Source organism: Anomalospiza imberbis, chromosome 3 (genome assembly GCF_031753505.1).
Source record: "Anomalospiza imberbis isolate Cuckoo-Finch-1a 21T00152 chromosome 3, ASM3175350v1, whole genome shotgun sequence".
Taxonomy (NCBI): domain Eukaryota; kingdom Metazoa; phylum Chordata; class Aves; order Passeriformes; family Viduidae; genus Anomalospiza; species Anomalospiza imberbis.
This window is the reverse complement of record NC_089683.1, coordinates 60815846-60828776: the sequence shown is the minus strand read 5'-3', so window position 1 is coordinate 60828776 and position 12931 is coordinate 60815846. Positions and strand designations below refer to the sequence as shown.

Sequence of the window (12931 nt, the reverse complement as noted above, 5' to 3'; positions counted from 1 at the left end):
CACAGCATTTTAAGTTAATGGTCAGAGCCAAATATGACAGTAAGCCTCACTTTCTTGACATACTTCAATCTTTTAGAATTAAAATGACCTCAGAAAGTAACTTACACAACCAGCCAACCAGTAGTAAACACGTGTGTTTGCTAGCTTTAAAACTCTACCTGCCACGGCAACAGCCAACTGATTTCCTTGGTGCAAACTCGACATTTCCAAGCTGGGACATTACCCAACAGGGGCACTGGAAACCCTTTCCTAAATGATGTAATCACACTGCTGCTCCTATGGTTCTGGTTTACTTGCAGTTTCCATTACAATAAATCCTTGCTACATATTCCTAGAAGTTTTACAACTTTTTCTCCCCTTAAAAAATAAAAGTTACTCCACTTGAAACTTGCCATATAAGACAACAGCAGGCATATTTTCCTTACACCTCAAAATAATCCGTACATCAAAAAAGGGGGGATATAGAATTAGTACTTCTCTGAATATCTACAGTTCTATTCTTAAAACAGTGAGGACACTGATAACATTTGGTTTTGAACTCTGCAAATCAAGAATATTAAAAAAGTTAAAGGGACGAGTGATTAGCACCCTTTCATCTCACAGAATTTCTATAGCAAAAAAAAAGGAAAAAGAATAGACCGAGGCTCAGGCCTCATAACTTGTCTTGCTCCAAGCAGGCTCAAGGCACTAAGGCAACTGCATGATCAGTACTGAAATGTTCCATTTTAAATAGCTGTTAGGAATGGCTGTTGTATGTATCCATGCAAATATCTTTCATAAAGAATTTACTATGCATTATAGCAACACGATCCTATTTACACAATAAGTTGTTGTTCCAGTCCATCAAGTACACAAGGAATTTTAATGCATGCTAAAAAAAAATCAATTAGGCAATGATCATCTGATTAAACAGGCATATCACACCATTCAATTCTTTCAAACATATTCATAAATCCAAGCCTTCAAACTTTGATGAAAACTTTCAAAACCTGTGAGTATTTCAAGTATATGATTTTTAAGCTTAATGAAATGCCTCACAAAATAAAATACTGCATGCTATTATCATGAAAAAGCAACACCACTGGTGAGAAAAAAGCCCTTTATTTTTATCAGTATTCTGAGGTCTCTTTATTTTTACCAAAAAATGTCTTTACAAAGCAGCAGAAGGTTTTCCTACAGCACACAGCACTAAAGCACTTTGAGCGGGTAATCGAACTAAAGCCAGAAGGAACCGATCATGTCATCATGACCTGCTTGACTGAGTTCCAAAAAGGGTGTGAGGCAAAAAAGAAGTTAAATGAAAAGCAAATTATTGTCTTTTTAATCAGATCTTATTACTCAGATAGTATTTCACTCATAGTGAGATGTAAAATCAGGCTTGCAAAATCAAGCCTGAAGTTTTCAGGTGCTAGCTATCCCTGCATATTAGGATTTTCAGTTTTGACATCATCTCTTTGTAATTCCAAGTGATATCTAAGATACTAGAAATTGGAAGTTAAATCTGAAAGAATATTTTTCTGCTTTCTGGTTTTAAATACATTCCCTGGGTAAGGAGTGCTAATAATCCAAAAATTATATTAACCCCATGCAAACCAGGTGAGAGAGTTCATGAGATTATGAGATAGTAGTATTAAGACTTACAGGCAAGACTTACTGCATTTTAAAACCTTGTTGCAACTTCTGTCCCATTTATGAAGGGACAACATTGGCATAGGTCATACTTGCCTTCTTCCCCGCTCTCCCACTAAAGGTGAATGAGAAAGAAACAAAATCCCAAGTTTCCTAACAATATAAAAATCTCTTTCCAAGTAATTAATTTTCCATATTAATACATCCTGACAAGGAATATGTCACGTCTGCAATCCTATAAATTAAGTATATTAGTCTTTTTGTATCACCTTCCCTTCTCATACCTTCCCTTTTATATAGGTGTTAAATCAGTCCAAAGGCTTTATGTATTTATTTGACTCACACTGAGTTAACTGGACATGCCATCATAATCTTACAAAATGCTGCAGCATTCTTCAAATTGCTTAGCACTTTGTCCCAGGAGGCTATCACCCATCTTCACATGAAAATCTGTATCTCTATTGTTAACTGTCAGAAAAGAAAGCTGAAATCTCAGGCTACCATTGCTTTATTTACAATCAACCTGCCTTTCCTATATGGCCACTTATATATCTAGACCCCTTTATCTTTAGCTGTATTAGTGTAAAGAGATTGCCTGGATTTCAAATCGTGCTCCTTATGTAAGGCTCAGTGTGTTGTGCTGGAGCTCATCATCGATAACTCATCAGAGATGAGTTCGAAACTCACTTAGGGGATCTGCTTTCTCTCTTCAGTCCTTTGCAGAACATATCCCATGCTTTCCATAGTCACTTCAACATCCTGCAGTTTCCACATGGAATTTTAGGAGAATCTGGGGGGTAATTTGCACCTTCATGTTTGGTGTCAAGCATGCCTAGACCAAACAGCAGTTGTAAGAGAATGACTGCAGCATTTCATAGATACCTCTTTCAAAACTGGTTAGCAGGCTGTGCTTGACACCCATGCTGCAGATACATAGGCTGACTGCACCTGATACCATTTCATCTTTTTTATCCTCTTTAATCTTTTACTGCTTATGCCAGAGGCCTCCCTTCCTGGGAGAGAGCTCTTCCACCTCTGGGCTGCAGGCTGGAACACACTATTTTCTGCTGCAATATGACATAGACCAGCTAACTACATCTAGGCAATCATCTTCAATTCTACCACTTTCATTAATTTTAGCTCAATCTTTAGGGTGTTGTTTTTCATCTTTATTTCTTCATTTGCAGCATCCTGCAGAAGAGCCTGCAAGTTAAAATCTGTCAAGTCCCATAGTTCTAACCTCAAGCCACAACACTTGCTGACAAAGAGCCAGACTTAACATTTCAAGGTCTTCTTCAAAATTCAAAAATCTTCACAGTTTAACAAAAAGCCTTCTTGTTTCATCCAAGGAAACAGAGCTGACACCCTCAGCTGTCTTTGAGCAACAGAGAACTATAATTTAAAATAAGAACAATCTCTCCCATTGATGCTTCCCACCCTTCCTACAGTGTGGCACTTCCACCCTCATAATCCATCTACTCAGTGCTATCTCTGCACAATACTTAAATCTGAGCACGGTATGTGTTTAAGGCCCAGTATTTTTTAACCAATCAAGTTTTTGGAAGTGCCTTACGCTTTTGATAAATTCAATGTGACACTGTAAAGCAGTCCAATTTCCAGAAAGTGCTGAGATTCATCTTCTGAAACTTCTGGCAATATTATGTATTTTATATATATATGTGATATAAAGTAGGTACGTGCTACACAGTTTTAACAAGTGTAGCTAGACTCTCCTTATTTAATATTCATGTCACAGGAGTAAAAATCCAGCCAGGAATCAAACTGTGGCATCCTGTGCCAAAGACAACTTACCACTCAGCTGGTAAGTTGGCAATTCAATTTACAAACCTGCATTCCTGAATTTTAATCCTTTGTAGAAAGGTGGTAATATATGAGCAATATGAAAAGAGCTGGATTCAGATCATTAGAGGTTCACAAACCAAACACACGAAGCTTTGGAGGCTGTCCAAAACAAAATCATGCCTAGGTGGTGATGTCCGTTCAATAAAAATTCAATGTCATAATTATCCTGTCCCTTTTTCCCCAAAGAGCTCTGGTGCTCGGCCGGCGCTGCCTCTCCGCCACTTAGGGCAGCGCTGTGAGGAGACGGATGGGGCCGGCAGCCAATGGCGCTGCCAGGTCACTGCCTGCTGACGGGTAATTTACAATTACCAAGCAATTAGCAAATGCACTGCAAATTCAACACTCATCTCTGCGTAACACAGAATAACTCATTTTTAAATTAAAAATCTGTTTTAATAACTTCACTTTGGTTACAGATACACAGAGAAAAATAAAGCCTCCTTTATTCAATTTCAACTCCCTTTTGCAACTGACAAAATGCTTTGCTGCCTGAATCTAGCAACCAAATATACAGTTTGACATTTCTAAACTAAATAATCTCTTTGTTATCAGTATCTATTTAACAACAGAAAAGAATAAAAATTAAGACCTGTGATAATGATACTATGATATATTTGAAACCGTTATTTAATTAGCTGCCTGATTAACATCTTGTCCTACTGGATGTGTAATAACAAGAATTGGCCGGGCATCTATCTGCCAGGAGTCCAAAATTTTATTTTATTTTCTATATTTAACAATAAATGGCATAAAAAGAAGCTGATCTGTGACTGGTCAGTTGCACAAAACAAATGTTCTTTCCCATTAATGATCAAGTTACTAATCTGTTGTGCTCACAAGGCAGTGTAGAGCTCTCACTGCCTACAATCACATCCCTAATTTAGAAAAAAATAGCAAAACATTAACTTCTTGATAACCTTGCTTTATTTCTACCTCTTGAAATCTGCTGCATTTTCCTTAGTACAAGGTATGCACATTGAGATTGACCTTCTTAGAAAGAGTAGGAAAAAAGCACAAGAGGTCTCCATCAGCAGTGAAATCCAAGTAGATAAAAAAGAAGATCCTTTCCTTTCTATATACTCTGATACATTAAAAAAAACTGATTTTAAAGAGTTGGTAAAAGAAAAAAAAAAAAAAAAAAAGAAATGCTACAGACTCCTATCAAAATGAGGAGAAAAAAGAAAACCAACTACCACAACAACAAACAGCTGATATAAATATGTAACAGTTTTGTATGCACTGGACTAGGCTAGCCTTGATGTACTGATGTCATCTCTAGGTTTTCATCTTACGTTTAAGTGTATGTAAGCTGGAGAGAAAGAAAACATAAAAACCCCCAACAAACCAAGAACAAAATAGCAACAGCAGCAAAGAAAAGAACCAAAAAATATGCAAGAGTAAGTGGTGTCAGCTAGAAAAAAAAAAAGAAAACTCATGGCATTTGACATACTTCTCTCTCTCCAGAAAGATACAGCAACAAACTAAATCCTGTTCAAACTGTAAGGGATTTCAGAAAACATTCACACTGTGAACATAATTTCTTTAGATTTAAAGAGTCCTTCATCCTCCTTCTGCACAAGGAATACTTATTTCTGACGGTTTTCTCTTGCACCCTCTGTATTACCGGAATGTCAGAAGAGAAGAGAAAGAGAGGAGGGAAACCAAAGCAACCCAGAAAAATCCTCCACAAACCTGTTGCTGTGGATACTGCATTCCTCCCATGGCTGCCGGGGCTCGGCCCTGCATTCCCACGGGATAGCGCTGGGGGCCGGGAGGGCCGTAGGACTGCCCGGGGTACGGGCTGCTCTGCTGTGCCTGAGAGTGGGGGTTATTGCCCATGCCGTACAGCTGCGGCCTCTTCATCACCATCGGATCCATCGGACTGCCCTGTTGGCAAACAAGCAAAGGAATATTTAAGACATGCAAAGAAAAAGGTCAGAATCGTCATGCTCACTGCAGGCGAATTATACATGTGTTTCCTCAATGCTTTATACATCAAATATTGAGTTGATGAACAAACTGGCAAAGTACTATACCCAGGGCTCACTGATAAATTAGACGAGATTTTGAATAGTTAGTTTGGGACTTCCATTCCATTTAAAACAACTTTAAAAAATATTTTACACTAAAACTTGAGGCTGTCTGTTACCTATACAGAGAGCAGAAAATATGCCCAAAAATTTAGCTTAAGAAATAATTTAATATATTGCTACACACTGATTAGCAGCACTGACCTTAACGTTAAAACAAAAATACAATAAAAACATAAATATTATATCAAGAGAGACACAAACAGTGGACAAGCCACTTAACCTTGAGAAAATGCCTGTTCTCTCACATAAAAAAAAAGAGAAACTGGAAAGAAGATAAAGTTTCCGAGAAGTGCAATGCATACAGAACACTGCATTTCAGCATTTTCCTGTTGCTTTCGTGCACACTAATAAGTTTTCAGATCAAAAAGCAAGTCATAACCCACATTTTACATGAAAGTTTATTTGCTTCCTTAATAGACCTCAGAAAATCCAAACTGCAACCAGTGATGGAGGGGGAAGGGAGGTAAGGGAGGAAAGTTTTATTTTTAGACTTTTTGGCAGCACTTACCAAGCCCTGTAACAGTTTTGGGACAGGTGTCAACCATTGTGCAGTATTACCCTCATGTTTTATTACTGAGAACTAACTGAACCAGAAAACACACCATACTTCATGAAGTGCAGCCCTGTATTGTTAATATGACATCCATTTTTTAATTCCTGAGTACAGGTTAGATTAATGGAAGAATGTGGGGGTAAGCTTTCCAAAAGCCTATAACAATCTCATCTTCACGAAAGTGGCAAATACCCCCCTCCTGCTCCCCCCTCCCCTCCCAAAGACCTATTATTTCACCCAGCCAGCCCACTCCCCAACCAGGAGCAGGATTCTCTCCTGCAGCACATTTTGCACATGTTTTCCTGCAGCACGCTGCTCAACAGTTTAATTTAAAACCTCCTATGTAATATGGCTTCTTCATGTCCTTTCTGGCTATTATATTCTGATGTAATAGTTATTATGACAATAACTAGCATTTCTCACTCCCATCCCTGTTTCTTCTCATCACTGCTGTTTGTACTATTAACATGCGATTTTTTTTTGTTCTTATCCAAAATATGCCCTTTCCAAAGTAGTCACTGCTTAATGAACTATTATTCTTTCCTTACTGCAAATAAAATCCATCAAACCTCATTTTTTTTCCCCTGCCTGTCTCCACCATTACCAATACCAATTTTCCAGGAATGTCACCCAAAACTAATAAAGTATTCTGAATATGGGCACACTACACCTGAGGAGATGGAAATTATAACCTCCTCCTCACATGACATCTCCATTCACTTCAGAAGAGGACCACCCTTTTTTGCTACCATAGCAAATTTCACATTCACTGCTAATTTTGGGTAAGTATTACTCAGCAATTTTCCCTTTATTGCTTGCCTGTTCTGTAGCCAGATTAGAAGTTTCTATTTTTTGCCACTTAATGTCCCTGGGTAATTTACTATTTATATTTCATACTTTTCAAAATCAATGGTTCCTCAACCACTGCAGATCACCTGACCCAAAACAACATTCTCAATTTTGGGTTTTTTTTAGGCCATCATGCACTCTCACCACAGTTTCAACTGTGGTGCTTAGCCTGCTTAGCCTTTCAAAACACAAAGGCTAAGCAGATGAACTATAGATTCCTTCTTACAGTGTCCATGGGGAAAACTTACATTTCCTCCTATAGACCACAATATTTTATCTATGGTTACTTCTGTGTTTTAATGTTCAGTGCATCACCTGTCATATTCTTCTTCTCAAACATAAATCCTTATTCAAAGCGAGTCTTGAGCTTCCTCCATTAGATTCCCATGAAGCCAAACAGCACTTTTCATTGTTACCACCTTCTGTTTCATGGTATAATTTCCAGGTGTCATCTTCAATAACCACATTAACTTACATTCAAGTTTAATTAATTTTGGGTGCAATATTTTCTTTTCTGCATCCAATTCCTAAATATAAACAATGCAGATAGCTACACAGCTAAAACAATCTAACATTATCCATTATTAAGACTACTTTCAGGTGCGTATAAACTTTGCCAAACTTCAAGCATTTAGGCTGAAATTTTCCAGGGCATATGTATGCCTGAGGCTGAAATTCTCTGGAAAATTCAGCAGAAATAGTTCAGCTATGTCTTAGAATGAGGTCACAGAAAAATACATGGTTTATGTTCTCACATAAAACACTTGAAAATACCTCTTGAGTACCATGCTTTGAGGCAGAGAATTTTAATTTCCCAGGGTGACACTGGACATTCATGAAAGGCAAGGCATGTGCCCCTGTCAGAGAGAGCACCTGAATGTCACCAGACTGGGAGCATAGGAGGAAAAAACAGGAGCACATGAAGGGCAGGGCAAGGCTTCTTCAGAGGAGTTACGAAGTGTATGGAAGCTGCCTTGAATTTGCCAGACAAAGGAAGAGGGACAATGAGTTAAAAAAGCAATGGAGACAGAAGTGAGGCAGAAAGAGCTGAAGGGGAGAGGAGGAAACAAGGTCAGGAGGTGACATGGATACAGGCCAAAGAGTCTCTGCCCTTTGGACTAGTGATCTCCAAGCAGCAGAGCTTCTGTGTGTGTGTTGGGAGAGTGAGCCTCACTGCCAGTGCATCCTTCCTTCCCTCCTTCTCACCAGCCTGCCATCATAACGCTTCTCCATGTTCTCTTCAGGTAAGCCATTCCTCTTTCCCTCGGGTGATATCCCTCCAATTCAGAAAGGTGGAGGGATGAAGAGTCTCAGATATTATTATAAATCCAGTCACCAGGGGCTGCAGCGTCTCACACAACACTGGAATTGAGGGGGCCATGGTCACTGGGAGGCAAGGGATTTGGACATACTCAGAACTGATTGTGAACACTGAAAATCAAGAACCTGGACCAAGGACTGGAGATACTTGAAAATGAGACAGTGAGAGAGAGCAGTGACTGTGCCTGGACAAATTACTGGGACAATCCACAGGGACCCACCCTAGCTATCAGTGCTGCCTGTTCCCTCCTCCCTCCAAAGATTTCAGGGAAAGAACAAGCAGTAGAGTGTTCTATGATCTCTAAGGTTGGAGAAGATAGACTTGGTGAGGAAACATTTCTCGTCCTATCCACTGGTTGGTCCTTATGAGGGGTGGCAAGTCCCCACTGCTATTTCTTACTGCCTTCAGATTAGATCTCAATCCTCTATGTGGTGCAGCTAAAGGAGAAGACTTCTACCAGTGACTCAGTGGCTGTCAACATATTTCTGCAAGGCAAAACAAAACCAAAGAGCCAGTTCTCCCCCAGGCTTAAGAAAGATTATTACTGCAGAAGTTGAGAGCCCTTGGAATTAAGTTTGCCCTCGCACCATTAAGTGTGTCTTCTTCACAGATATGGCTGTCTTTAAACCCGCGGTCACACTTCAATCCTCACAGGCAGCGCGTGTGCCTGCTCCAGGTATCCACCCAGCACAGGGCGGTGAAGGGGCCAGTGGGATCTACTGGAGCAGGGCTTCACTTATCATACAGGTAGTGAATGCAGGAGACAACTGTCCTACCATCTAAAGTAGCTGTGTGCTCCTCAGGCAGAAACGGACTCTACCTCTGCCACAGCTTTTCACTAAACCAAAAAAATTTCAAAATTTACCAATTTAATGCATCCTGACTTGAAATCCTGGGGCTTAAATTGCAGGAAAAGCTGCATATCTACAACTGCAACAACTTTTGAATTTGATAATAGATGTGCTCTGAAAGTGCTTCCAGAAACTGTGTGTTTCAAAAAATTTAACCTACAGCCATCAAAACCAGGCCAAACTTTCTACAACAATGCCTCCATTTCCCTTGTGTAAAAATGAAAAAAAAGGAAAAAAAAAAAAGGGAAAAAAAAATTCCAACCCCAAAAATGAACAAAGAAGCCCCATCATTTCTTCAACACAGAACTGATTTTGGAATTTAATATGTCCGTGATCAATACCACTGAAAACTCTCTAACAAAAAGACAAATTCTGTCTTAAGAACAGTGGATGGTGAGGAAGACCTGGAGCCATACATTTAACAGAAAGATAAAAGAGCTGCTCATCAAGTACTGTCTGCCTTACAGTGAAGATAAAAATTTCAATGTAAATTTTTCCAGCTTTAATGCATGCAGTTTTTAGCTTTATCATTCCTTTAGACTTTCTGACTTCATTCTTATAGCAAGACTTTCTCTCATCCACGACATTTTGAAAACTTACTAAAAGAAGTTGCTAATTGAGACATAAATATTATAATCTTATTTGAAGTTTCCTTTAACATTTATTAAGTTCCAGTATTTTCTTTAACATCAGTTGCAACAGTTTTCAGAGACAAGTTTTTAGTGACAGAATGATTATGAGATGTATCAACTTCTTTATGCTGTAGGGATCATAACCCAACCCCTCCACAAGTGCTGTCTAACATCTACCAAAAATGACAGCATTGCTCTAAACTGCATCACATTCCTCTAAAACACAGCATGCATGTTTGACTATGAATGGATGATGTGTGTATTTTCACATCTTCCATGCTTTTACTTTCTATTACATGCTGTAGAGCAAAGTTTTAATCTCTTATTAAATTTTATTTTAGTGTCATTGTAGTAATTGACATCCATTTTTTTTTCTTTTCCTGCCTTTACAGAACAGTCCAATTTTTCTCTAGTGTTGTTTTACTCCTAATACACACATTACCATTTTGCCAGTTTATCTAGTGTTTGCTCATGCTATTTTTACTGCCATATTCTTCTAGGCAAGCCTAGATGGATTCTGCCTTTTGCTTCTTATTCCACACCTCCTCTTCAACTTGCTGCATTTCATTAAAATTGAGTAGAACTGCAGTTCCTCAAAATACCTCAGTCTTGTTCTTTGCTTCAGTCCACAGAAATACCCTAATTTATAACCCCTTTATTATAGCGCCTATCTCATGTCAGTATCAGATTCATTTGCACATGTACTATCAGGCTTTGTGAGAACAGAGCATTTCATAAGAGTTCCTGCCTATTATGTGTCTCATGAGCACCTTAAAATACCCAGTCGGAAGTTTGCTTATGATTTCAACAGGGCCAAGGTTTCATTCCCAGTCTTTAGACTGACAATACAACCATTAAGGTAGGACACTGAAAAATCTACACTACTTACTAATAGTAACTGACAATCTTTTTCTCATACCTGCTCCTTTCTTCAATGTTTTGTGTGAAAGAATAAACTCGACATTCCTGCTATATGCAGCAGTGAAAAAATTAATATTCTACACCCACTTGTAAGCTCAGTATAACTACCACCATCCTGCTCTCCTCCCATCCAAAATGATCAAATAAATCACCTCACTCTGAAGTAGCTGGAGATTCAATTTTGCCTTTTCTAAAGTGACAGAAAAATACACTACCATTTTCTTTAGTCATTTAGCCAGTGTTTTCCAGTTACAGCATCTACACTCAGATCTGAGGCAGCTTGCACAAGAGAATAACTTGAGAAGCAGTCTGATCAAAACCAGGTCTTACTTTTAAGGCTTTACTGATGTTACGCACACATTACATATATATATCCACTATTAAGTTATCAACTAGCACTTCATTTCTAACAACAAAATGTTTATTTGAATTATATTTATGAATATGAACAACATCAGTCACTGTCCCAAAATACAACTAACATTTCCATTTAAAGATGCCACAAAGACCCTCTCCACTGAAATCTCAATACAGGGAGGAGTGGGAGACACTTTAATAAGGTCACAATGGGATTTAGATGTGAATCCCATTCAGCAAGTGCTCTTTTCTACAAGGCAGACAGAGCAATTCACTAGAAGATGAGTATTTACATGAGACATGTAACTACTTTTCAGGTGAAAGTGTGCTTTTTTGTTTAAAAAAAAATTGAAAGAGGTATTAGTTTGGCTGACAACAGCAAATCCAGTGATTTAAAGCAACTATAAGCCACAAAGTATCCCAAGTAATGCTCCATCATTTGTGCCTGTAACAAAACAACATGAACTCAACACTCTGAAGTAGGCTTCTCCTCAAACTCCTAGAGCTATGAATACAATAACTCTTTGTTTATTCATTGATCTGCAGCCAAAGCTTCTGTCTCTATATTAAAAAAAGAAAAAAAAAAAAAAAAGAAAACATGTTTCTGTATAAAAACCAAGGCCTTGAAACCTCATAATAAGTAGACAGTTGACAATCGGTTACTGACATTCCAAGGAAGACAGGCATGGAGCTCTCAACTCTATGTCAGGCACCAAGTCACAAATTTATCGCTGAAGATAATCACAAGTATTCACTATAATAAATGACACAGCTGGCTTCAGGATGGAACTGCAGAAAAGATAATCCACTCCTAGATAATGTCATCATTTGTATGAACGTGTACAAGGACAGCTCAGCCAACATTTTTACATGACAAAAGAGTGAGTATCAGAACAGGTCTAGTGTGTTTCAATATCCATTTAAGAAAGTTGCAAGCAACTATTTCAAAAGTATGAATGTACAGCATTAAATTCTAACATTAATAATAAAGTCTGAGAGGTGACTAGTAAACATGCTTTCTATTTTTTGAAAAAGGAAATCTACTATCTGTTTTACTAAAATTTTAATTTAAAAAGGCAGTTGCACAAACACAATAAACAATAAGCAAAAACATAAGCCTATGGTGAAAGAAAATCCACTAAATGAAGAAGCACACACTAGCAGAGTTTTAACATAAATAGCCATTTTGCTTGTCTTAAAGGCTCTGCATACTGTCTGATTTCAGCTGCAGGGAGATATCAGAAAGATTATTTCCCACTCAAAACAGAAAGTATGTCATTAACAAGGCAAAAGAAAAAAAAATCAAAACTATGCCCCACGAAGAATCAACTACTACTTGCCTAGAACAATTACAAATAATTTATACAAGCAACTGTTCCTGCAGGGTGAGGTAGAAGGATATACTGTTTTTCAGCCTTCTTCTGAGTCCTCTTGAACACACATAACCCAAAAACTGTAAAGCCTGTGTATCAGCCATTCTCTATTTAAAATTTTGCATATAGATATAACTAAGCAACTACTGAAAGAATAAACCACAACAAACATAACAAAGAAAAGAAACCTGTTTTTAATGAAATGTACAAAACTAACCTCTTCAGTTGCCACTACAAGCGCATGCAAAGGTTAAGACAACATCAAGAAGCAATTATTCACATTAACACAGATGATGGCCAAAACAACCCTAGGTTTCTGACAAGCTGACATGGATATACAGCCCAGAACCGCTGCCCCTTAAGTTGCCTTTGTCATTGCCAGCTACTGACAGCTAATAGGTTACTCTGAAGTCAGCTTAATGTGTGTCATCTATCCTCGTCACACCTGAACATTCAGTTTTCTCCTGTAACCCACTTTCCTAAGATCAA

General features: G+C 38.2%; 1 protein-coding gene across 6 annotated transcripts in view; it reads right to left on the bottom strand.

The window, feature by feature from the left end:
• ARID1B (AT-rich interaction domain 1B) overlaps nucleotides 1-12931 on the bottom strand; it is a 326002-nt gene that overhangs the window by 288052 nt on the left and 25019 nt on the right. For all 6 annotated transcript variants that reach the window (XM_068184669.1, XM_068184668.1, XM_068184670.1 and 3 more), the window contains one exon: nucleotides 5185-5379. In XM_068184669.1, coding sequence (XP_068040770.1) covers nucleotides 5185-5379 — 195 coding nt within the window. The remainder of the gene's footprint in view (nucleotides 1-5184; nucleotides 5380-12931) is intronic.